This window comes from Odontesthes bonariensis, chromosome 6 (assembly GCF_027942865.1).
Source record: "Odontesthes bonariensis isolate fOdoBon6 chromosome 6, fOdoBon6.hap1, whole genome shotgun sequence".
NCBI lineage: Eukaryota > Metazoa > Chordata > Actinopteri > Atheriniformes > Atherinopsidae > Odontesthes > Odontesthes bonariensis.
The window spans coordinates 32,175,008-32,202,079 of NC_134511.1; the positions used below are offsets into that span (position 1 = coordinate 32,175,008).

General features: G+C 40.7%; 1 protein-coding gene across 11 annotated transcripts in view; it reads right to left on the reverse strand.

Moving 5' to 3' along the window:
• arvcfb (ARVCF delta catenin family member b) overlaps positions 1 to 27,072 on the reverse strand; it is a 119,915-nt gene that overhangs the window by 44,643 nt on the left and 48,200 nt on the right. For all 11 annotated transcript variants that reach the window (XM_075468339.1, XM_075468338.1, XM_075468343.1 and 8 more), the window contains 3 exons: positions 20,680 to 21,320; positions 14,432 to 14,937; positions 4,697 to 4,880 (listed from right to left, as the gene is read on the reverse strand). In XM_075468339.1, coding sequence (XP_075324454.1) covers positions 4,697 to 4,880; positions 14,432 to 14,937; positions 20,680 to 21,320 — 1,331 coding nt within the window. The remainder of the gene's footprint in view (positions 1 to 4,696; positions 4,881 to 14,431; positions 14,938 to 20,679; positions 21,321 to 27,072) is intronic.

Here is a 27,072-nt window from a genome sequence, read left to right on the forward strand (position 1 = left end):
TAATCGGTGTTCAGATTCTTCTTATGACGGCTGAGCAAATAAAGAAAAAAATTCAGTATCATTGTCAGCTTTAAGTCCACGAGACTGGATGATGACACAGGTCATCATCCAGTCTCGTGTTTTTTGAAGACAAAATTTATAAAGGGACGGGTAGATTGAGTGTAAAGCAGTTACATGAAGACATACAGTCATATGATAAAGAAAGGATGCCCTTTTTCAATTCTTACCACGTCTCTAAAACAACCTCAGATGAACATGTTACAAAGTGTCATTTTCTATTTAACAAAAACAAAGCCACAATGTAGAAGCAGAAGCTGTCTCCTTTAATAATACTGACTATAAAGCTCAAGAGTGCAAAGCAAGACTTTCTGGTATACCTGGGAAATCTGAGTGTAATTGTAGAGATGTGGGTATTATTTTTTATTTTTTGCTATGATTAATTTTGATTTAATTTAGTAGTAACAACAAAAGTAGTAGAAACAACAATTATTATTCTATGAAAGAGTGGTGGAAATCAATACAACATCCAAAGACGATATATGTGAGGAGTCAAACATAGAAGTATTCAATGCAGACACATGGTTCCTGTAAAATTCATACTATTCTTATATAATGAAAGTATTCAATAATGAGCTTTCTATTATATTTTATATTGTTGGCTAAATCAATCTATAAAAACAAATTAATTAAAACTGTGATACAACTATGGTTTCAAATCCATTTAGTTGATCAAATTTAGAATTCTCTATAAAAAATACAAAAGGAAAGTCCAATCTCCTGAGAGTAGTAGATGTGCTTAGCTACAGTCCCCTACTGCTGTGTGCACCTCTGCACTGAAGGTAATTTGTCATTTTTGACAGACATTTATGTGTTCTTACTGGGAACAGTGCCAATTCAGATCCACAACCAAACACAACACACACACACACACACACACATACATTTTTTCTTTTCAGGAAGCCCACAGCGTCAACATTGTATATAAGCAGCCGCATATCGACAGAAGGGGCCGGTCATAATAAAACTATTCCTGGCTTTACTGAGGTGTAAGCTGTGTCTCTGTTGGCGTCAGTAAACAGATTCTCCCTGGCATCAGCACTTCTCCCCAGTGCACCAGCCCTGCGTCTAGGCAACTGTGGGCTTAGTTACAGTTGCTATGGAGACACATTCTCATCAGCGAGGCTTGCATCTTGGGTCAAAGGAGTGAGAGTGATGGTTAGATATAGTGAGACATGGCAGAAATGAGTTAAGTGGATGTTGTGTTTGGATGGAAAGTGAAAAATGTACAACATGAACATAAAGAAAAACACATGACAGATGATTTAATGAATTCATGAGAAACTGAAAGATCAGTGAGAGCATTATTCCCACTGTGAACCTAACATCGAATTCTATGACTTCTCCGTGACTTTCTACAGCAACATCAGAGTACTTCCTTTTATTCTCTCTGTTATTGCTGATCTTCAATGCAGAATTTTCTAAACTTTAAAGTAGGTTTTTGCACTATGTAACCATCTATATAATGCAATAATGTGTCAAATACACTGGGTTTCTTTGTTTGTTTTGTTTTGTTTTGTTTTTCCGTCTTCTATGCTTTTGGATGCCGTGTTATTCTGGATGCCAACCAGCACTCTGCAACATCTAGAGCAGGAGGAGTTCTGGATCACAGTCTAGACGGGCTTGGCCAGGCTAAAAGGAGACAGCACAGCCAGGCATGAGGCACGCTAACCCACAGACACACTCTATGTCTTTCGCACATGCCTACAGTCTGTCACTCTTAGATGAAGCCAAAATCCTAGATTCAATGACGATGGTAGAAGAGAGCAGAGACAACAACTAAGAAGAGGTAAACAACAGAAAATTGATAACACTGAAATCAAATCTAACAATCTAAAAGATATTCACTTTACATTAATGTATAATGTAAAAAAAAAAAACAGCTAATTATTTAGAATTTAAGAGCTGAATTTGGGGAATCTTCTTGAGTTTGATCAGGACAATTTAAAATTATTACCAATATAGACAATCGACTCAAATACAAAAGAAATACAGTTCTTTCATAGTAAAGTTATGTGGCAATCGAAATTGAAAGTCATGTCAACGAGAGCACGTGCTTTTGTCTGCTCTGAAAAAAGTGACAATAATTTTGTGAGAACTGAGGAGAAATCCTACAGTAAGTTAAGGAAGAAGAAAAAGTTATACGGCCATTTCAAGAAAGAAAAAAAGAGTAGAGGAAATAAAACGTCAAAAAAGAGTTTTAACTGTGAACCTAAGGGGCACTTTACACGGAAACGAAAACGGGTTAAAAACGCAAAACCTTTTTGCGGATGCACTATATCGATGGTAACGGCGTTTTGGGGGCATGAAAACGCAAAAAAGTGAACCCGCACCTACAGAGTGGAATTCTTGAAAACGCTCCACTGTCGCGCCACCGTGTAAAGGATGAAAACGCAAAACTGCGTTTCTCGTCACATAGAAAGCAGAAAGACTGGTCTTGGTAGTGTTGCCACCTAGCCATCTGGCGTGTTTACTGCATCGATAAATATGAAACTATTGTGTCACACACTTTTGCGTTTCCGTATGCACGCAGATTTTCACCCTAAAACGCTCGTCTAAATGCAGATTTAAAAGTGAAAACGAAACGCCACTTTTGCGTTTCGGTTTCAGATCGTTTCCGTGTAAAGGTAGCCTAAAAGCCAAAGCCGAAAAGGCCCCACCTACAAATATAACGTGTGTGGCTTGTTATGTCAGAGAAGGCACTGGCTATATGCAGCGTAAATGTGATATTCAAAAGGATGTGCTTGTTTTTATAAGATCAGAAAAAAGTCTTAGGATGCCATTGTTATTTACATTACAATGCATTCTGAGTTATGATGTCAACAGGCTAAAATGGCTCCAGTTTCGATATCCTACAGTGGAGTAAATAAGACTTCAAAATGAAGAACATTAGAGAGGTGGGAAGACAAGAGCGGAGCAAGCACATGTTGTCCGTGTGGCAGCTGCCTTTTATTGCCAATCGAGGAGGAGAGTGTTTTTTGTAAGGAGCACCACACTCTGCTATCAGCTGCTCAAGAGTAAACATAGTGTCGTAGACTGATGGCGCTGTTGCTTGGACTGAGGACAGTTTAGGGCACTGGTTCAAGCAGAGACTCGTGGAACTGCAAAGTTCAAATCCAAGTTGTTCAGTTTTGAAGTGTGGCCCAATTTTTGCTGTGCTGTGTATCGATTAAATGAAATCAATGGATGAAAAATACCTTATTCATCCCGAAGGGAAATTAAAATGATGCAGGATTTTTTTTCATTAATCATCCTAATGACTGATTTATCATTTCTTTTACTGAATGACTGAGAACAGGCTTAGCACATGTGAGCAAGATGTATCGAAAGCATTATGGGGGAAAAGGGACACCACGTTGCAAGTCTTTAGCTCAATGTCTTTACTCTATATTGCTGGGAAAGCTGGGAAGACTTACAATACTTCCCTTGTTGCCTTTTGACTAAGAATTACAAATACAAGTATAATAACGTGGCATTGAATCAATGTTTTTATTTACAACTGGCTCAATAAAGTTTTCACAATACTGAAAATGTAACGGTTGAGAGCTACCACATCACATCATGGATCCTGAGTGCATTGTAGACAAGAAAGAATCACCGGAATGTGCTGTGTGAGGGACACAGATGTCATAGAGAAGCATGCCAACATGGAGGTGGAGAAGAGTAAAATTAAGAGTAAGAACTTCAGTTACTGAAATCTGTGTGATTAACTTTCAGTGGTGGCAATGTCATTAAAAAGTTAAAAAGACATTAAAAATACATGTCATCAGCGTGTGGTGTGAACAATGTAACAGAATAACACAAGAACAACAGACAGAGATGTCCCAAAAATCAAAGGAGGACATCAAACTCTTTTTAAGTGATAACCCATAAAGTGTGCTCAAGTGTGAGGGAAGAAGTTTGCTGCAAGCCAGAAATAGTTGTTTGTTTTCACAGACATAATCCCACTGCAGACAGACCAACATACTTAACATGCATACAGACACAGGATGGGACAGAAGGAACATAGCATCTGCTGTATCATAAATCAGCAACGTACCTAAAGAGCTTACAAGTGACCCGGGCCCACGCTCGGCACGCAGTCTCATATACATCACACCTGCCCCCCTCTGCTACTGGTGTCTTTGTCAAAACAAACACAAGAGTCTTTCCCTCTTGTTGGTCCTGACCCTGTGTATGTTAAGCTAAGCCTCTAATAAGTCCAGGATCACATATATGTGTGCACACACTGAAAACCCAAATAAACTTCAACCTGAATAAAACCTGCCATCTGGCTCCTCAGTTGAGCCTACTGTCTGTTTCCTTCCATCCCTTTAAGACGGTTTTGTCCAGACTTTCTCATCTGCCTGGGCTATTAAAACATATTTAAGGATTTCACATTTTTCTGTGTAATCATCATTTCCAATAATTGGAAGCAGTTTATGGGCCTCTTGCTCAATCTGGATCTAAACTCATTTTCTTCTTACAATCAGGGGGACAGTCAGTGTGGCGCTACAACTAATACTATGTTGTTCAAAAATCCATGACTCTATTAAAAAACGTTCAGTTAAATGAATAAGCAAACTCTAATAGAGTCATCTGTACAATCTGCAACACACAGGAGTGTGAAACAGTCATTTGATTTGTGTACAAGCCCTACCTGAGGCAGCCAGAGGTGTTTTTGAAGACGGTAGTCCACTCGGCATCACGCGGCTTTGAATCTTCGTTGGGTTCGTGTTCCCAACCTGAGTGAGGGATAATGACCTCATTGGTCATGGTCTGCAAGCCATGGTTGATGATCACCATCTTCAGGGGCTCATAAGACGACAGATTCCACAGGGTTCCTGCAGGGGAGCACAAGACAGAGGAACATGAAGACTCATATTGAGAGGATAGACATACGGGAGGAGGAAGTTGTTGATTTAAAAAGGGGGTTATAAAGAAAAACAGGGAGGATATAATTCAAGAATTTGGAAGTGTATCAAAATATAGTAAAGAACGGGAAGAGATGTAAAGAATGACAAGAAAGATGTGGCACAGCAAGAAATGAGGAGAAAGAAAAAACTGTAGACAGAATGTAAAAGTGATGCCTTTTTAATGAAAACTGTCTAGCAAATCAAAATCAAATCAAATCAAATTTATTTGTATTGCACATTTCATGTACAAACAATTAAAAGTGCTTTACATAAAATAAAAGCATTGCAGCAGGGAGTGTAAGAAGCATTAAAAATACATAAAAGAATATAAAGAGAAACAAATAAAATAATTTAAATTAATTTAAAAACAAGCAACAGTCCAGATAAGTTAAACGATAGCATGCAGATTTCATGCATAGACACATGAGAAAAGAAATGTCTTTAACCTGGATTTAAAAATGTCTCCATTTGGTGAAAGTTTAATCTCTACTGGCAGTTTGTTCCACTTGTTTGCAGCATAACAGCTAAATGCTGCTTCTCCATGTTTAGTCTGGACTCTGGACTGGACCAGCTGGCCTGAGTCCTTGGATCTAAGAGCTCTGCTGGGTTTATATTCTCTGAACATATCACAGATGTATTTTGGGCCTAAACCGTTCTGGGATTTGTAAACCATCAGCAGGCTTTTAAAATCTATTCTGTGACTGACTGGAAGCCAGAGTAAAGATTTCAAAACTGGTGTGATGTGTTCAGATCTCTTAGTCCGGGTTAAAACTCTAGCAGCAGCGTTCTGGATGAGCTGCAGATGTTTAATGCTCTTAACAGCAGGGAACAGAAGCATGTAGTCATGACTGAAATCAAAAATCACATTTTAAAGATACAACAGGACAAAAACAGACGGCCATCGTGTAATGATATAAACGTAAAAAAAAGACAAAAACTGATGGATGTTTATTATCCTGATCCTTATCAGTTGCAACTATTGAACATGGCACTAGAATAAGCCACAATGCATTAATGTTATGTAGATACTGTGTGAATACATGTATATGATCAGTGTAGACTGAATGTCCTTCAATAAAAGTGGTACAGAGATGGAATCCTTGTATCTATCACCGTCCAAACAACTCAGGTTCAGGACTAGGAGCGCCTGTACAAAAAAAAAAAAAAAAGTGAACTCAAGTGAACTGAGTACGTACAATGTGAGTTTTTTTTTTTCTTTTCACAAGCGAGGCAACCTGACAAAGAAGAGAGAGGGGAATGTTTGAAGCAGGCAGGCAGCCACAAAAATAAAATGCTCTGCTAAAGCATCAACATCCACTGCATTCAAACTGAGACGCATGGAAGCTGTGGAGCGAAGCAACCTCCAGTCTGAGGAGAGCAAAAATGTTGGACCACGTTTCTGAGTTTTTGTTTTCAGAAATCCATCCCATGGGTCTCTCTGTCTTTGTCTGCCATCACTCTGTTCCTTTTCCACTTTCACAATCAGGTATTCAGTTGACATTTTTATCTGCAGTAACTTAAAAGTAGTTATTTCTATCATCATATATAAGTATATATTTTTATATAGATATATATATATATATATACACAGACATAGATATCTATGTCAGCTCTGATTTGCATGCATTTCCAGAAAACTGTTACTGGTTTACTTCATTACTCTTATACTGAATAAATTCTCAGGCAAGTTCTGAGGCTCTCAAGAGTGTCTATTTTTGTAAAACCACAGTGGACAACAAAGTTAATTATATATTTAACTGCAGTGCGGATAAATATATATGAATATTATCTTTATGTGCTCATGATAGATGATAGAAAATCCACGGCCCCTGCCTCTAACTGCAGACTGTGCTGGTGAATCGGCAAAAACAGCAAGCTAAATCCCACTAACTTTCCATCCCTTTTGGGAAAAACAGCACGTACTTGTCTCCTTCACTTAATACATTATATGTATACGCTTTTGAAGCAATATCAGCTGGGAGCTCATGCATTAAGATTAAACACACACTCACAGGCTGGTGCATATGTGAACCTGCTTAAATACACATGCATCTCGTACGTATGAATGCCCTGATATAGTCGTGAACACATATTCAGAGAAACTCACAGAGTGTGGATTCCCTTTTGCCCCATAATAGCAGACCATTAGTGAAGCCCTGAAACTGCCACACTTCCTGCCCCTGTTCTTTAAAACAGTTCCTGTACATTTTCCAGGCGGTCAATATTTCCTCTATGAAATCATGCTCACCGCACACAGGGGGAAAAAAACAAGGCTAAAAATAACTACACGCCCTCTAATGTGGCTGTGCCTTAAGAAAGCGGATTCCTTTGCCAAGTCAGTGAATGAATGGGTGAATGAATAAATGACCTATTGTGTTTTTGTGATATTTTAAGCTTAAATTTAATTTCTGTTACTTTATTCCATCTTCATTTATTACCTCATCTAAAACTAGGTAGACTGGGAAGTAATTACACAAGTACAATGTGGTGCAGCTCTGTACTCTGTGCCATTTATTTCTGTTCTTCTGTGCAGGTCTCCTAAGATCATCAATAACACCACACCCTACCTAAAACTATTCCCTTGATACACAGTGCTTGTTGGAAGCAGAACACTTACTAACAGCAAATTAAATAAAAGAGAGTGAATTCTACCATTTCCATTTGGGGATAAAATGAGCCATCTATCTTAATATTGCATGACAGACGACTTTCAGTGAAAACTATTCCCAAAGCCCTACACAACCAAAGCTTAAGTCTTCACACTCTTGTGTGTTTATTGTGAATTTCATACCTTTAGAAATGTAACATTGATTTTTACAAGCACTTTCGTGGTATGTTAAACTTGTTTTTTGCCTTTATTTACTCGTGTCCACCCTTATGATGTCCTGTCTTCATCTATTATCTTCATATTTCTTCCCATCTTCAACTGCTTTTCGTCAAAATAGAAAAGAATAAAGCAGTTTAATGATGATATTATTGAAGCAAAACAACTGAGGACCTGTGGCAGTGACATGTTTAATTAGAGAAAGTTTTTTTTTTTTTTGATGACATTTGCTCAAGTGAGCATAGTGTATTACTGGATTATTGTACAGCAGTTGCGACGCAATAAGAGTTTAACCTGTCAGTTTTACTCCAGACATTTACTATATGCAAATGTGTACATGCACACACATGTACACAAACACCTGTACATGACCTTTCTGCACAAATAAGTAGTCCAATTCCCATGTTTTGAAGTGCTTTGGTAGACAACCCTGCACTGAGCTGAATAATAATTCTAGTAGTTTTGGAATATAAAATTAAACTTAAGAGTGTATACATGCAGCAAGAGATAAGAAGTTGCACTTAAACATATGCAGAAGCAAGAGAGATGACAAGTCTTGTGTTCTTCAGAATGACTCGTGAGATTGAAATCCACGCAAAAGCTAACAAGATGTGATGTGTGCATCCAAAAGCTCAAGGAATCCGTGGTTTGATGGGGGTTGGAGCCAGAGTTAACTCTGGACAGGTCTCCGGTCTGTCACAGAGACAAAAGACAAAAGTGGCCAACCACTGCACCGTTGTAATGATATGTTAATCTTTTAAATCCTGTTCTCCATTCCTGATGCATATTTGCTGCACTATGAGCTTTCACAGGGTCAATTTGTAATTATTGTAAACCGTCACTTGCGAGCGTTTAGAGCAAATATCAGCCTTCAGGCATGGATCCAATTAAAAACAAATGTACCCTGGTATGATGACAGATAGCATAACATTCATGCCTGCCTGCCTGCCAGGCTGACAGCTTGATTACATCCCCCTGTTGTGTCATTTGCGTCAACATGTGACACACTCAAGAAACATCCAGTGTGCAGTCAATATCTAATGAACACTGAGTTTAAGGACGATGACCTCTTGCTGTTTCATCTCAGTCATTTACTGCATGGAGAATATTTAGTGTTTATTCACAGGTGTAAACTCTGTAATGTGCCACTTTCTAGCAGATGATAAGGAAACTAACAGAATGTTATTAATCCACAAAAGACATATTTCCCATTCATTCATGTGATACGCCCCACCTTAAGATTAATGGTGCATGGTGCCATAATTAATGCAGGGTGTATTTTTATGAAATATATTCACACATCCAATGTGACTGGAAATATATGTGCATAAAAACATAAAACGGAATGTTTTCACTCGAGCTGCAAACAGCGAAAGAAGCACAAACACAACTTCCAGAAACAGAAAGTTTCATTGGAAAAACAACTTAAAACTGCAAAGTAGCAAAAGAAACCAGAGATTTTTTCTCCCATAAGATGCATTAAGCAAACTTCTGCCTTGCAAAAAAATGTTCCACCTGGGTTGCTCACTGTCACCTCCAGTGTTGCAGCTGAAATTCTGCTCAAGCTGGCAAAATCAGTCACCTCTACAGTGATCGCATATGCCAGAGGGGAGGAAAAGGCATGTCTACTGTGGCTGTGATCCATCAAGTACGACGGGCATACAGCCCACTGACAGGGTGTTATTTAAGATGACAGAGTGCTGTGGAACTGACGATCTCCATCCCATGTCCTGCCACTGTTTCAGACCAGTGACTCTGGATCAGGTTTAGTCTATTTGCTGTCCACAGTCAGTTTGCCAGGTGTGTGTATGTGTTACGGATGTCCAGCTGTCTTGCCGGCCAAAGGCAGAAGCCAATCAACTGTGATGCCAAAGCATCACTTCACACCTGATATTAACATACACCCGTGTGTCTGGGGTTTTCTGATTTAATCAAAATCAGATCACAGCACTTAGTTTGGATGCGAACATGAGCTGTCAAAACGCACTACCTTAAAGTTTGAAATTGTCTGGAAGTGTACTGCACAGCCGTCGAACAACAGATAAATGTGCTTCAGTTAATTACCAACATAGATTCATGGTGCAGGGCCATTGTGGGTTTGAAAAACAGCCAGCTAACATCTGTCTCAGCAACATTCTGCAGGTGATCCAAACCCCAAAGTGCTGCTGTTGGCTGAAAACTGCAGAGTTTTAGGCTACATCCACACTGATGAATTTACACATTCAGCCTGAATGCTGATCTTTAACAAGAAGAAACATTTTTACAGTTTTCTCTTCCTCAAGTTTTTCACTTTCACCCCCACCTTTTGGAGATCAGATCTTCACACACCCTCATGTTACGTGTTTATTTCCAGCAGAAAAATAAATCACTGGTGGAACTGCTAAATTATGAAATTATAAGTCTTATGAAGTCTCATCTCATCATTCTGCTATCTAATAAAGTTAGGATTCCCCACAGGGCCACTATATTGAATTCCAAGACTTCACTCTGACCTTTCTTAACTAAGTCAAACTGCTTTAAAGATCAAAAAAATTATATTTCTTTCTGATTTATTTATGTTGTTTATCTGTTGAGAAAGTCTTCAGGGAGTAAACATTCTGGCTGGGTTGCAAGTAAAAGAAACTTTTCACTAAGCTGTGCATAATGGGACAAATTGGCAAAACAGTTATAAACAGTTACATACTGCAATATATGTATATAACTCATTAAGCTCTGAAAATATATTCAAAATACATCTGGTAATCACTTTTCTACCAATAGGAAAAAGTGTAGAGGAAGCTTATTACATTAAACATTGATCTGATAAATGCGCAGCAACAGTTCATCTCTAGAAGAACCAGGACTGGGACAGGAACAGGACTGGAGCTACGGCTCAGGCTAATTAAATTTTCCAGGCACCACTGGCAGACATGTTGCTCTTCAAGCAGGGCTATTAACTTAGTTCTGCCCATTACCATTCTCCTCCTCTCCCTCTCCTCCTCACCCCTTCTGTCATCCATCACACTCTCAGCAATAAAGAAGGAGAAAGGCACAGTTTAGAAACAGGGAAAGGGCATGCAGGGTTCCAGGAAGCACGGAAAACAGGAAGAGAGGAGGAAGGCATAAACAAGCAAATTCACTCTACAACAAATGTATACAAAATAGGAGAAACTGAAGATTTATATGCATGTGTAGATGTGTGTACTCTGCAGGAAGGGACCGTCAAGCAGAAAGTAAGTTAATGAAATAAGACTGGAAGGACGAGGTAACACACACCTAAATACAAGACATATATTCCAATAGTGAACATTGGAATATATGTTGGAGTGGTTTGTTTAATGGATCATGGTGGGTTGCCTAAAATTACTTTGTTACGCTGCCTCATGAGTCCCACCTAGATGTGCATTCTCATACATGTGCATCCAGTAAAACAGCGGACTCAGGAATGCATGCTGAAAATGATGCATGTATATATCAGAACAAAGTGCCAGTGAGAATATAATAGAATTGAAAAACCTAGTTGACTTTGATTTGTCTGTAGAAAATGCCAGCAGGAGATTGGCATGATACCAGTTAACCTACTACTTGATGTACTATATAATCTCACACAGACAGCAAAATTTATAAATAGATATACTGTGACTCTCTCTGTCACTCTTGTGTATACATCATGAAAGAAGGAGCAATAATTTAAAAGTGACCTAAAATTACTTTAAATAAGTCAAAAACCTGCAGAACCTTCTCCGAGTCTTACAAAAAAAATCATTCATGGACAGTGGTTTATTATATATATTATTACATCATATTGCATATTATCTATATACAAAAAAAAAATCAAGATGAAATTTAACTGAAGCATCTCCATTTTTTTCCCACATTAAAGAAAGAAGAGGCACTAAACTATACTGGTAACATTTTGGTAACAACAAGAAAAAAAGGACATGTAGATATACAAAGCTGTTTATAATAAAAAAATAAACTGGAGTCTGTGAATTTATGAGATTGAAAGCTTGACCAGACTATTATGCTGTAAATGTGAGGTCCATTAACAATGTGTACAGAGAGTTGGTAAAAAGTCCATTTGTATTGCTTTTAAACAGAGAATGACTGATTTAAGTAAAGCAATAAGATTTATGACTGTTTAGTTTAATAGAGTTTGTTTATTACCTTAGATTTTTTTTTTTAAGGAAGTCTTAGATGAATGTTGATTTTCTTACATCTGGCTTGAAAACTAGTTCATGTAGAAATGGATTGCAGAACTACAAGAGAGTAAAAGTTTCCACGAGACAACGGCGTATATATTACAGACCAAAGTACAAATGCTTGACACATGTGTCTAGACATTATTTATCTTCCAAACAAAATCCCTGCCAACTTGCTCCATTTGTATTTTTCATCCAAATGACATTACTGGTAGGAAAACAGTACACATATCTGCTTAATAATCTACATTTCCAGAGTAGGGATTGCAAAAGGGCCCAAAAAGCCCAGAGCCTAGTTAAAGAGAAAAAAAGAATTACTCTGAACAGTGCAAAGATCTAAATATACATATATGACTTGTCTGTCTGTCTCGTGTGTTGGAAAATGAAACAGCTAGGTTCCTTCCATGTCACCCGTTTCCTCTTGTAGAAAACGGAGCTCTCTGTGGTTTTGCAGGGACAGCACAAATTTCCACAGTAAACTTTTGAAACACACAGACTAAGAAAAGGGCCCGTATTTAAAACCCTCCAATTATATTTAATTGTAGAAAAACATGGGCAATTCCAGTCCCGTGGATGAGGACGTGAGCTGAGCTTGCATTGTGAAGAAGCCGGTTCCACTGAGGCCGGAGCACAGGCAATAGGGAGTAAACTAGTAAGAGGCAGAAAATCACTGAGAGTGTAGATAATGAATGAAGGAGAAAAAAGTGTGGGAGGGTTGAATAATAAGTTTGTGAGGGGAGAAGCCTCCTTCCATTCTGTCCTCTCTGTCTTGTGGTGGGGTGGAGTTATTTTTAGCTACAAGAGGGAGCAACACAGTGATGTAAAGGCATTCATTTCTACTGCAGCACCCTCATCACTCACTGCAACGTCCATGCCATAGCGTAGGGGACACGTTCATGCACACAACAGTTCAACAAGAGTGGGGTTTTTAAAGACTTCCATCACTGTAAATAACTGCCAACATGCTATCGTGATATTCAGATAGCCAGAAACTGTCGTCGGCCCCTAAAACCTCACGTGATGAACTTTTTCAGTTCAGTGGGGATATTGTATTTTAACTTGGCAGTAACTTCACAAGGGTCAGGTGTCTCACTTTAAAGTGGCTCTCATTTTTCACATGAGTGCACTAAAAACAAAAGCCCCCTCTCAGCTCCCTAAGTGTGCAAGCGTGTGTCAGGTCAAATCAGTGGAGATAAACTGAGCATAGACACATTCACACTCTGTACTCCCTGGCTGACTTTTATCATAGTATGGAGAGGACACTCTATCTCTGCATCTGAATCAATAGCTCCTCTTAAAGGAATTAAAACATATTCCATTTTCCTGTGTGGATAATAGCTTGCTGTAGAAAAATCAATATTCATACTCTTTCCGCTTTCACTTTCTGTCCATTGTTTTCTGCTTGCAGTGCTGCATTATGGGGTTAAAGTCATCAAATATCACAAAATTTGTTCTACATTACAACTCAGCGGTGACTTATGTAGCCTTTCAATGAGAGAAAAAGCCTCTGTGAGTACAAAATTGCTCTTTAACGTATGCCACTCTCAATGCGTAGTAAGACAAGCTTGTAGTATGATAATTAAGTGAAATGTATCTTGTCTATAATTAAAAGAATGACTCATTACAGCTTTGAATGCATGGTTATCTCCCCGTACCAGCACATTGGCATACACACAATTCTAATTAATCAAGTATGGCTGGGACACAAACGTATCACATAATGTTAGGGTACAATTCGATCGAAAGATGTCAATGATGTTAAATAGTAATAGGTGGTAAAGACCTAAAAGTCTGTGTCTTGATGTAATTTGACTCACAGCCCCATTGATATGCAGAGCATGAGATTATGGGAACTGGACAGAATACATATGTGATGGAAAGTATGCAAACGGTGATTGGAAAAGACCGGCATACTAAGGTGCTATTTTATCAACTTAAGGCTTCAAAGTGGGACCCTTGTACTGTTTGTGGGAGAGAGCTGAACGTTATTAGGCAGACAGGAGTTGGAATCCTACAGTGGACATGACAACCAACAGACTTGACGATAATAGTGCTACGCAAGCAGTATTTGTATGAGAATTCTTTATCTATGGTTGGGTAATAGTGAGTTATGTCTTAGTGGAGCAAGTGTTTTATGGTATGTTGTATCTGCTGCACTAATTGCACATTTGAATAAATATATGACACAACTTTGACTGAAATCATTCTGTGAGAAGTTAAGAAATGGTCCCACTGAAAGATTGACTGACTGAAAGTCTACAACACAATTCTATCTAATTTAATCCGCCATAGATGATTTTTTCCCCCCCATTTTCACTGGATTAAGCTTATTGTTTAACAACTACCTCAAAGCTTGACCATATCATCATCCAAAGAATACAATAATATTAACCTTGAATTATTTTGGTTAAGGGAAAAGTTGCATTTTTTTAACATGTCAAACTACTCATTTCCTATAGAAACGTTCATCTCACCTGTGATTAGTTCCCGAATCTCCATATCGTTGGTCTTCCTTAGCAGGCGGATCAGCGCTGGAATACCATCACAGTTCTTGATGGCCACCTTGTTGTCATTGTCTTTGCCGTAGGAGATGTTGCGCAGGGCACCGCAAGCTTTGCGGTGGACTTCGGATTTGGGGTGATCCAAAAGCCCCACCAGAACAGGAATCCCCTTCAGCTGACGTACGTCCTTCTTGATCTTGTCATTTTCATAGCACAGGTGCTGCAGGTAGGCAGCGGCATTGGACTTGACTGGGTCGATAGGGTGGCCTAGCATGGCGATGACCTCAGGGAGATCGGGATCCCGCCAACGTGGGTCTTTGCGAATGCTATCGATTGAAGGTGAGCGCCTGCCACCCATTCGGTCCAAGCTGGCCATGCTCCCCCTCTCAGGCTGAGCCAGTGGGGCTGAATATATGCCGTGAATGTAAGGGTGACGCTCATCGATCAGCTCTGTCTCAATGGGGTCATCTGGGTACCCTCTGAAAGATAAGAGTGGAGACGACAGTCAGGATAGGAAAGATGGAAGAGGTAAATGGAGGGTGACTAAGACATATTTGTCTCAAAAGAATTAGACAGCCGAGGAAAAGTCTTTGCAAGAAGCCGACTGAGGTAAGCCCACTGACTAATGAGAGGGAAAAGGTATACCAGAGGACAAGGTGATCTGTAGTTTGGATCTGTTATTATCAGGTTAGTCAGAGGGATTGTAATAGCAATTATTTGCAGTAAGAGAAGGATGATATGCAGCATTCTGATTCTGTAGGAGTGACAAACATGTCAGACTTCTGCAAACAGGAACTTGAAGAGAGTGATGGGGAGATTGCACAAAGAAACAGAGATGAGGTGACACCAATGTACGGTCTTTGAGGGAAAGACTTGTGAAGTTTTTCTCTTAACCAATTCAGAAACATTTTTTGAAGCCTCTATCCTCAGGAAATAGAGAAAAGAGCTATGCTATGCCCCCCTAGGGAGGACAATGAGCCCCTATGGTGCTTCCAGAGCAGCCTTTCCTCACAGCTCCTAACACTAGCATGCAGTTGCTGAAATGTTAATGACCATCACTCTGGGACATTTTTCCTAGCATTAGCCTCATTAGCAATATTACTATTGGTGCTGGCGATTTAAACAGTATTGAGCGCTCCTAATTTTTGGTGACGGAATTAAGTGGCACAGTAATACACGGGGGCGGGGGGTATCCTTTAATAATTTGCTCTTTTGAAGGCTGTTCTCTACCCTTCTTTACTCTATAGACAGCCTTAAAAATTCTTTATTGGAGCATGGGTGAAAATATAGGAGCTTTATTCCAGTGACAGATCATTTGTTGGTGGAGTGCATGCTACTTATTTCTACTTAAGGCACTTTAATTATAGGGGGCATTTTTCACTCGTAGGGCCCACTCTAAGTATGGAGAGCGGGGGAAACATATCTAACAAGAGCAGACAAGTTGCAAAAACAGTTTTTGAAACTTGTTTCATAACAAAAGGATGAGAAAATGTTTGGTAGGCAGAGTTCTGACACGGGGAGTGGAATTAAATTAGAGTTGTGTGTTTATGCACAGCCATCATAATCTCCCCACCCACCCCACAGTTTGAGATTGTTTACCCTCATTACATAATGCAGCTGGTCTCCTCTTAACATCTTTTATGCATGGTGGCTGGCAGTGCAGCAAAATGGTGTCCAAAGTCGCTTGTTGGCAGGAAATTTCAAACTGAGCTCAATTTTTAATGAGTTTTATGTTAATCATGTGTTTTTACAGTTCTTCTAAGGCATCGTGGGGAAGCAGGAGGGGGTCTGCATGCCATATCGCCTCCACTCTAGTGTATTTCTCTTTTATAAAAGCCTTGCAGTAGCACTGTTGCCTTTTATGGCATTTACTTTACTTTGTTCATTTTGCTGTCAGGGAAATCAATACAACTGAGAGGTAAACTCCATCCTGAACAATGTGTCATGATATGAAATCCTCTATTCTGATGGATGTAAAGAGGATTTATGGAGATGGAGAGAGACATCACTGCTGTACAGTAGACAGTACATGGCCTTTGTCCATAAATGCTGCAAGTTTATTAAGAATCACTGTGCTGAATGAAGCTTTGCAGTCACATGGGAATATACCAAGTGCAAAAAGGTTTTGACTGATCAAAGCTAACTAAAACCAAATGGATCTTCTGTACTGTGTCATTGCTGTATGATTTTTTTTTTCAGATTTTCTTTTTTCCTTCCCATCTTTATGGTACATGTTGGAGAACCACAAACTCCACAGTCATCCTGGACCCATAGTGTGGAATGAGGGGCAAATCAAAAGCCTGATTATGACACACAATTTTGAGAGCAAGTGCTGGTCTGAGGTTTGGTGAAAATATGGAGCTGCATTAAAGAATATATGGAAAAAGTGGGAAATTAGCAAGTAGGCATGCACATGATTGTGGTTACTCGGAGGCCATCACCCAGATTTCCTTTGCAGCTGAAAAAGAGCAAGAGGAAGCTGGAGTAACCCACCAATAGAAAAAGGCAGTTCACAATCTTGGGATCATCAAGATCGTGGAGACCTGCATACATAAACTGGCTCTGTCATGCATGGCATCTCTATCGCTCTCCAGTTTTCTCTCTCATTATGTGTCACACTGTGTTCTTTATACAGTTCAGACACTTCAACACACGGATAATATGTACAGTTGCACAAATCGCGGCTCATTTAGATCTGGGCTGATGTGGTCGGGCTTTTGGTAAAGCTGCCGTCGCCAGGCTGAGTGGTGGGAATGTCAGCATTTGCATTTAAATTGCCAGCATTGTGTGTACAGGGTAGGGTGTATTCATGGGATGTGAAAGGGCTCTCTGCCGCCAGACACGATACTCTGAGCGTGATCACAGCAGATCACCCTCCTCATTTTAATCGAGTCGCTTAATGTCTGGACCATTTGTTTGTATCTGTGTGTTTGGCTAAGGATGCATGGGTGCACTTGTTTTGTGTTTGGACATGAAATGTTTGCATGTATGAAAATGTCCACACTCATCTATTAATCTGAACTCTTTCACATCCTTGCTATTCTTTCTTTTCTTCATATTCTGTCACTGTTACTTTCATCACCTGAGCAGCTATGACCCTGCTCTTTTGAATGCCAATCAAAAGAGACCAGCTGAAGAGGATTACAGACTGCAAACATGTTTGCATCTTGTACCGTATATAAACATTCATGAGCTTTTCACTAGCACTTTCTATTGAGTACATCAGCCATTTTGAATTACAGTAACGTTAAGCAGAAACGTGTCTTGGAAAAGCAATGAGTAAAGAATAGAAAAGTTTGGTGTAGGTGTTTGAATGTCATTTTTCACTTGTTTTCATGACAGTTAAGTGACAGTGTTTCCTCTATCATTTACTAAAGGCTTCAGAGACACCTCAAACGAAACAGAGGGGACATCAAATATCAAGTCAAATATTAGCTGTCACTTAAAGCATGTTGGCAGGTTTGAGGAGGAGGCAGAGGACGGCCGAGCTGGCCTGTGTCACATCACTTACATGGGCCATTCCCTCCAGACATTAGTGGATTAGATTAAGGCACCCCCGCTTTTCTCAATTAAGTGATGAGTGAATGTGAGCATGCATGCAAGTGTGTGTGTGTGTGTGTGATAGAGAGAGAGAGAGAGAGAGAGAGAGAGAGAGAGAGTGGTGACCCCTGGAAGGAAGTGGGCAGGTGAAGCAGAGTGGATCGCCCAAGGAGAGATGAGCCATTAGAGATTGGCTTAAATATGCACCTGTAGTCTGGCAGAGTTCAAATGTGGCTATTTATCATGCTGGCATGAGGACACCTATGCTCACAGAAAGGTGCTCATGAACACACACAGTGTCACAAACATATAAAGGATGTGTTAGGAGGGCTGAGGAGGGTCCGATGCACTCACATCCAGACAGCTTATCCCTGCCTGCCCTGAGGGGAAAAAACAATGCCTTCCCTCCATCAGGGGCTACATTCCTGGAAACTTTTACCAAAATACCAAGTGTAATAATAACCCAAGTTAAACTGAACATGAAACTTAAATACTGAACATGAAAAACCCAAATAAATCCATCCAGTTTCAGTTTAAATGGATGAAGTTCCATCAAGCTTTTGTAATTCAACACTGCTACACAGAAAGAGAAAACATAGTTCTAGCTGGTAACACAACTGGTGACAGCATGCCTTCACTCTGCTGAAGAATTAGGAACCTGATACAACAGAAAATAATCCCAAGTTATATTAGACTGTTACAAACAGTTGGCAAACAGAAAAGCTGAGTAAATGAGAAGGGAAACATTGCAAACAGATGCACATCCACATATCCATGCTGCATTTGAAAAACATGTGACACATGAGTGTACTTTTGCCCATTTTAGAGGTTACTTTAGGTCTTCATGAGTTCCCATCTAACACAACAGTTAACTTGAAAGTCTGTGAGGGATGCACATTTGAGGAAACTCAACAACAAAACATCATTCACATCCACATGCCAACACACAATAGACTCCAATGTGGTGACAAAATGAGTGCACGGCGCCAAAGCAAGAGGCCATTTTAGCACTAAATATCTTCATTTTTGTCTGTGCATAATTGAAGGCTTGCATGAAATGATAAGCTGTAATTAGAGCGCTTTAATTCTACGATTCATTACAGCACTTTGGAGTTGCTGATCCTTTCTTGGGAGAATGCTAATCACAGTGTTAGTGCTTAAGAGAGCCTGGGCACTCCGGGAAAGCTGATTCACTATTCCCAGGAGAAAAAAATAAAATGCTTACTACTACAGCATGCTAGTGTTTTGCTGGTTTGATGTTAGCTGATGTGAGTGGAGGAGAATCTAAGGGAATTCGAAAGAAAGATGTGGAAATCATTTCTTGCTGCAATTAGCAAGATTGCTTCAAAAATGCATGCCTGTGTTTGGGCATGCATGTGACCAGCTGTCAGTGTGTGTGAGTAAGTATGTCTGTGGCTGTTATGGCTGTGTTGTGACACATGTAAGGCAGGCTACAAATTGCCTGTCACAGCAAGCTCCTCTTACCAGGCGGATGGGGGAGAGACTCATTTTCTGAAGATGGGATTTTTATTGAGAGTGTGTGTGAGAGACACAGGGAGATACTAAGTGTGTGTCCGTGTAAGGGCAAAGTCAAAACCGTGTAAAAATAGAGAGTCTGATTAGGCTTTTGAGACTCTTTTGAGTCTCGTGCGTAACAGTCCAGGAACCTTTAAATGAGTGTGTATACATATGTCCAATTAAGAAGCCGAGACCTTGAACTTCGTTCCATTTTTGATCGTAACAAAAACACAACAATACACACTTTTGCCTGTCTTTCGCTTTGCTGCGTCCAAAACGTCTTGGCTCTTTTCCTTCGGATCTGACTTAAGCCCAAACATTTTACCCTTAGTTAAAGTGGATTGGTGGAAAAGGGGACGACAATATCCATCTTCGACAGATCAGTGATTGAAAAATAGTCTTTAAAGCACACTTTCCACCAACTTAGCCTCAAACCTTGTGCTTTATTTTTACACTGGCTCCACTTTGGGCAGCAACAAACTGATAGAAGGCTATTAGGAGACAAGAGTTCATTTTGGCATCCGATTGTTGCTAAGCAGCTTTTTTCTGCTCACTGGAGTGAGGAGTTTTACTCCTCTCATCAAAGTTTACTTGAAAAAGGCTCTGAGAGATAACCAAACCAACGTCTTCTCCCACTCTCCCTCCATCCTTTCATTCCCTTGTCACATTTCCAATCATTCCCGCCTCTTTAACTCTGACATTAAAACATGTTCACTATCCATTTGCAAGAAAATGGCAATCAAACCCTTGTTGTTTTTATTATTTTATGCTTCCTTTCTCAAGCAAGTTGCACAAGGAAAAGAGACAACTGCTTAATGTACTGTAATCGTTTATAATGCAAGAACAAGTTTTCTTGATTCATTCTTTTAGCATTTAGCATTCCCGATCTCCCCTTTTGTCAAAGGAAAGTCTCTGCTTTTCTATATGAATAAAATTCATATTTAAGATGTGAGCAGAAAAAACATGTTTACTGTGGGAACTTGGACACATTTTCAGAGCCGTGTCTTTCTACACAAGCCATTCAGACAAAAGTTAATATTTCAACTTTTTAAGTATTAGCACAAGGAATTTATGTGTAAAAGAACATTTAAGCTGATTAAACTGTGAAACATCTTCAATGTAGTAAAGCGTGTGAATGCAAAACTTGTGAGTTTCATCCTCACCTGACTCGGGGCAGATCGCGGAGAGGCTCCCGATGAGTGCGACCTCGGTTGGCTCCCGGCAGGGTGCGGCGGCTGGCAGTGGAGTAGTCGGGTTCCAGCTCATATGGCTCTTCCTCTTCAGGGCCCAAGCTGCGGCGATCATCCTCCAAGCCATATGGCTCAGGCTGGAAGCGTTCTGGTTGCGAGCGGTTCAGATCCACAGTGCTGCTCCCCATGGGCACCTGGGGCTGCGCCACATGGCCATAGTCATCCTTGCGGATAGGCAGTGTGTAGCTGTTCTCAGGCCGGTAACTGTTTGGCATGTAGGGGTAACGTGGTGGCCGGAAGTTGACGCCACGCGACAGACTGCCGTAGTTGTCAGTCAAATCGGCGTAGCCATCATGCAGACCATAGTGGCGAATGTACTGACTCTCAGGTGTCTCGACGTATGAATCGTTGTAGGAGTTGTTGTAAGAGCGCGTTAGGGTGGAGGTTGCTTGAGGCGTGATGAAGCGGTCACTTCCATTCTTTAAGTATCGCCTATCAATGGAATCGGTGTAGCTGCCCAGGGGGGATGAACCCTCAGGCAGAGGCAAGCCATCAGGGCCGAGTGGTACCTGACGCACTGTCCGGGTGGTCACTGTCTTCACCATCTTGGTCACCTATGGAGTGGACCATATACACCTATCAGACAGTGTGACATGACAACAAAGCTGCTCCAACAGACCCATGGCCATGTCTCATTCACGCTGTACACACACAGAACAGAACAAATTAAAAATGTAGTTTTTGTTATCCACATTAAAACTTAGTAGCTAGACTCACCCAGATTGTCAACCCCTTGGAGTACTTTGCTGCACTGTAACGGTTTAAAATCCCATTTCGTGTAATGGGAAGCATGTGGAGATCTTTCACACTTAACTGAATTTCTGAACAATCAAAATACAGATCCTACTAACATAACATATACCGGCTAAACTCAAACATACAAACTGAAAAAAATCATTGTACAGTCAATAGGTGGTTATAAAATTATGTTGAAACAGATAGTACACGTCCAGTCAGACCAGTATGCATCTATTTCTCATGCTCACTTCTTACTTTAGCTAAATATCTCTACTTTCTCCGGTGTCTCTGAAGCTGTCTGACAAGAGAATTACCGACAGCAATCCAACTCTCTCTCTCTGGGCTCTCAGCCCATATAGAAACCAATTTGCTGCCCAATGAATTCTGCTGTGCCCGATAATTGGCTATTTTGTCAGCGACTATAAATTCTTCTTTAAAACTAATGAGGTTGATGAAAATTAATCATCAGTTGCAGGGATGAATGTCTGATGAAATTCACGTTGGGCCCGACCAGGTGTTGCAGAGAGGTTCACTCCAACTTGAAAAGTTCAGATCAACATCCTGTAGGACATTTCTGCCTCTGAGGGGTTTGATTTTCATCACCAGTTTTTCATACTTTTAAGGAGCATTCTTTAATTTCTCATCAATGCTATGATTTCAGTTTTAATCAGCAGAGTTAATGAATGTAACAATATCAAGAAACCAGGAGGAAGAAATAACCTACACCACACAGGAGCAAAAGTGCAGACCACATATCAGTTGTTAAACATAGTATCCTCATTATCTTTGCTGAGACTGGCCTCATTTCTTGATTACACCCCAACTGAGCTACATAACAAAACCAATTTCAGGAACATCAAAGTTAATTTCCATGTTCCAAGTAATTGCCGTGTAGTTTGTTTTTTTGACACTCCGCTTTGGCTTGCATAGTTAAATATAAAGAGCTCATTTGCTTGAGTCTCATCAACCTGAGGATATGTGGGACCTTGGGATAATGAGCTCACTTCCAACTTCTTGATTTAAGGTGATGGACCATAGCAGCCCCAAAAGTAGGCTTTTGTTGGTGGTGCTCATGCCATGTTAACTCTGGGAAAATTGGTAATCATCATATTTAATTCTCTTTTATTACAGCGGTCAGAAGCAGTGAGGTTTGATGAACAGCTCCCAGCCTTTACATGTCCAGCTGACTAGTACTAACACAGCCTTTTTGGCAATTTGCAAGGGCTGCAAAGGGAGGCTTCACACCGGTTTCAAACACTCTTATGGCACATTTTCACTAGCTCGGCTCGGCACGGCTCGGTTTGGTTGTGTTACCATTGGCACTTTTCCACTACCTCTACACGGCTCTACACGGCTCGGTTTGGTTGTGTTTCCATTACACTTCGTGCCTCCTCGACGTGGGCGGGGTCGTCGTAACACGGCTGCGCGTGTTGCTGCTCACTCTGTGGCTTTTTGTCGCACAAAAGGCAAGAGAAGAGAGACAGAGAAGACTCCTGGCCGCCAGACAAAACAGTATTGAAAAGTACCGGAGAGTTTTGTTACGAGCTTCAAAAAGACGATGTTTGGAGGTAAGCTAACGGTTGCTAACGCTAGCTTTTATTATCCGCGTTATGACGCTTCCAGTGACGACACTCATCGCCCAATCAGTGGAAGGCAGTCAGCTGACGTCACGTTTTAGTAATGCTTCGGCCCGCTTGGAACCAGGGCTTAGGTGGTACGGAAAATAGTGCCGGTTGCAGGTACAGCGTGCTAGTGGAAACACGCAATAGCTGGTGGAAAAGCGCCACATTACAATCGAGTATCACTTTGTGCCTTCTCGACGTGGGCGGGGTCGTCGTAAAACGACTGCGCGACCAGAACAACAACAACAACATACGAGGAGGATAGCATGGAGGACATCGAGGCGCTCGTGTTGCTGCTCACCCTGTGGCTTTTTGTCGCACAGAAGGCAAGAGAAGAGAGCCAGAGAAGACTCCTGGCCGCCAGACAAAACTGTATTGAAAAGTGACGATACTCATCGGCCAATCAGTGGGGTGACGTCACGTTTTAGTAAAGCTTTGGCTCGCTTGGAACCAGGGGTGAGGTGATACCAAAAGTCTACCCGGTTGCAGGTACTGCGTGCTAGTGGAAACACGCATTAGCGCGCCGAGCCAAGCCGAGGCGAGCTAGTGGAAACGCGCCATTAGATGTGTGCTCAAGTTCACCAAGCGTTAAACTGTCATGCAAGGAGGGGAGAGGGGAGACAAGGGACCTGGTTTTCAGAGGAGCCTCTGAAATATGCAGGGGTGGAGTAAACGGAGATTAAAGAGTTGCTGAATTGGTGGTGTGATTATATGCAAATGTAGCAATTCTATGTGTTTTCACATATGCAGAAAGCAGTAATGAAAACCACAGGCTGTTTAACAAAGTCCTGAGCTGTTGATCAAACTGTCCAATTTACAGCACTGCAAGAAGTTTCACAACCTCTGCGGCATTCACTTTATTGAGAGCCTAAATGGACATAGAGGCTGGATCGCTGGGACAGGAGGAGACAGTAATTGATGTTGTTAAGCAGTCTGAGATGCCTGTGTCTTATTTTTAGCACATTTAAAGAGCATCTGCAAAGATGATGACAATACAGATTGTTATTTTCTTTACTGTGGTGGAATGCCCTAAAGGCTAAATGTTAATGTTTTAAAACCTGATGCCAGAGGAGGAGGAAGGAAGGCAGGGGGAGTGGAGAACACACCAAAAACCACACAGATCTTTGTGTCCTACTCGGTCTATCTCTTGGGTGGGGGTGAGACCGAAGTAGGGGTCCGGGTGGCAGCCCTCTACTCCACTAAAAATTGTCAGAAGGAATCACTGGGTGGTAAGTGCAGTCTGTCACGTTTTTCACAACCTTGGTGACCTAGAATTGGTCGGATGGGTAGAGAGGGGCTGTTTTATGTCTTATTAGAAATGAATGAACCTCCACACTGTTGTTTCTGCTTTATAATACACATAATAAACTATGTTCACCCTGAAAGATGAATTTCTTTGCTGTGTTTGAGTAATTATTTTTAAGATCAAACTTGTAGACTCTGAAAAGAAAGAAGTGATGTACAATAAACACAAAACGCCTCTGTTCTGTGCTTTGTTCTGTAAAGCCCTCACACTTCATTTTTGAGTCTGACCAGTTTTTCCCAGTGAAGCCACCATTTTACAATTTTGCACTATAAATTTTAACTCACTTCTAGTCTACCTGTTTAAGGTTGACTTCCAAGTGCGAGCAGGTTGTCAAAATGATTTGATCTGTTAGCGTGGTCAACCCTGACACACAGAGGAAAGAGGAGGATTGCTGCTTTTATTGGTCCAGCTCTGAAATTACTGGTGTTCCATTCAGACTTTCTGCCAGCAGGAATAGAGGGCTGGATGATGGCCAAGGGAAAGTACGGCATGCTGGGACAGGAGGATGAAAGTGGATCTAATTGAGCGCGTACATGTGCTGTGACTCATACACACATTCCAGGCCAATTCAGTCTGAGTTGAATTGATTGAAAATGTAAAGAGAACCAGCGGTCAATCTGCCATCAAAGGCCATTCATAGTTGTTTTACAGTGTTTTATGGGAAACTTCCTAAATTGATTGAATTTGTCAGATGACACTTACCCTGGACCCTCTGCACAAACACACAACGAATGCACTCTGACTTCTTTTAACACATAACCCGTCTTACACAGTAGCTCTGTCAAGATACCACTTTTCTATTCACTCCTGAGTGTTGTAAGTAGATATTGCTGACACTAAATCACAAGAAACACGTTTACCACATTTTTTCTCACAAATCAGGAAGATGGGAGAAGTCTTAGTGTTTTATCTTCCAACAGTTTGATGGGGGATAACCATAAAGGGAGATGAGTGCATTAGCATCAGACAGTATGGCAAGACTTTGGTTTAAAAGAACAGATGAGCACATAAATAAAACTGCGAGCTGCTAAGGAATGGAGAGGGAGATTGAAAAGGAGAGATAATAAAAACAACACATTAAAGAGGCGGAATGAAAAAACAACAATGAGCTTTTCCCCTCAAAGTGACTTCTAGAAAGCATCCAATCCCCACTATCAGCAGGGTGGCAGATCCTTTAAAGTGCCGTCCTTTCCTCCACTTCGTCCTCAGCAAAGTCCTTGATGAGTGGGAGGTTTTGCTTGGTGCATTTGTGTGCATTATTCCTAACAAGTTGCTGTGCCCTGATACAAATATATATATATATGTGAGTGAGTGTGTGTGGCCAATCCCCTTGAAGTAAACAGTCCGGAGGGCAATGGGTCCTCCCTGATGAGGGATTAGACCGGGCTTTTTAATTACAGCCTCAGTCCCTGGAGTAGGAGCTGCACACAGTGCTCTCCACTCCTCGGGAAGCCTACATTCTCAGCTGAGTGTAACAACGTTCACATCTGCATCCAGAATGCTGCAATACGAGCTTTCAGACTTTGCAGGTATGTTTCAAATTGTGGAAGCATTTTTAATCTCCTTTAAAGGGATTTACTGGCGAGTAGCAATGCAATATAGTTTCACGAGTGTAGTATCATGTAATCATGTAAAATGAGAATGAAATGTAAAATTTATTTTTTAACTCATATCTACAGACAGAGCATGTCCTCCTCCACAGTATTTGCTCTTCTGATCTGGGCTTGCTTCACTTAGTCCAGTCTAGGTTCAGCAACGTTACGTGGCCAAAAGAATAGCAAATTCCCTTAACATACTGAATGTCCGGGTTTTGTTCATCTCTAATGACACAGGCATATTCCAAGGGGACAATGCTAGGATTTTCTCGCTCAAATTGTGAAAGAGAGGCCCAGTGAGCACGAGACATAAGTTTCACACATGGATTGACCACCAAAGATCCAAGACATGAACCATATTGAGAATCTTTGGAATGTGCTTGAGAAGGCTTCACGCAGGGGCCCGACTCTTCCATCATCAATACCACATCAAGGTCAAAAATCAAAGCAACTCTGGGCAGAATCAAATATTGTGACATGGCATAAGCCTACGAAAACACTGCTACGGGGATTATGTGACATTATCATTGCTAAAGATGGTCCAAAAAGATATAAACATGTGACTTTTTGTGGCCAAGCATAGTGTTTTTTTGTAAATCATATCCTTTAAATGAACCGAAGTCATCTTCTTTTGGAGGCAACATTTTGGTTTTTGAAATAGGCTATATTTCATTGATCTGCACAATCAACGAATCAGTATGGAGTTTGCTGACGGCATCTGGTAGCAGATTACTGATGGCACTTCAAAGTAGTTTTTCTTTTTTCAAATAAATCACTTAAGTTGTAATTCCTCTGCCTTGGTGTGTCAGGGTTTCGCATTTGCTACATCATGATTATGAATCAGACATACATCATACTTCCTCTACTTCCATTTGGTGTTAACATCTACAGTTTAAATAATTTCAATAAAAAGAGAGAAAAAACATGCAAGAGATAGTAGTCCTGGATCAACCTAGAGGGTGGCAGTAGCAGGCAGTGACTTAAAACTAAGCGCAGTGTGGTAGCTGTATTTAGCTGCTGCTGTAGATTGTACACCAAATAGTGG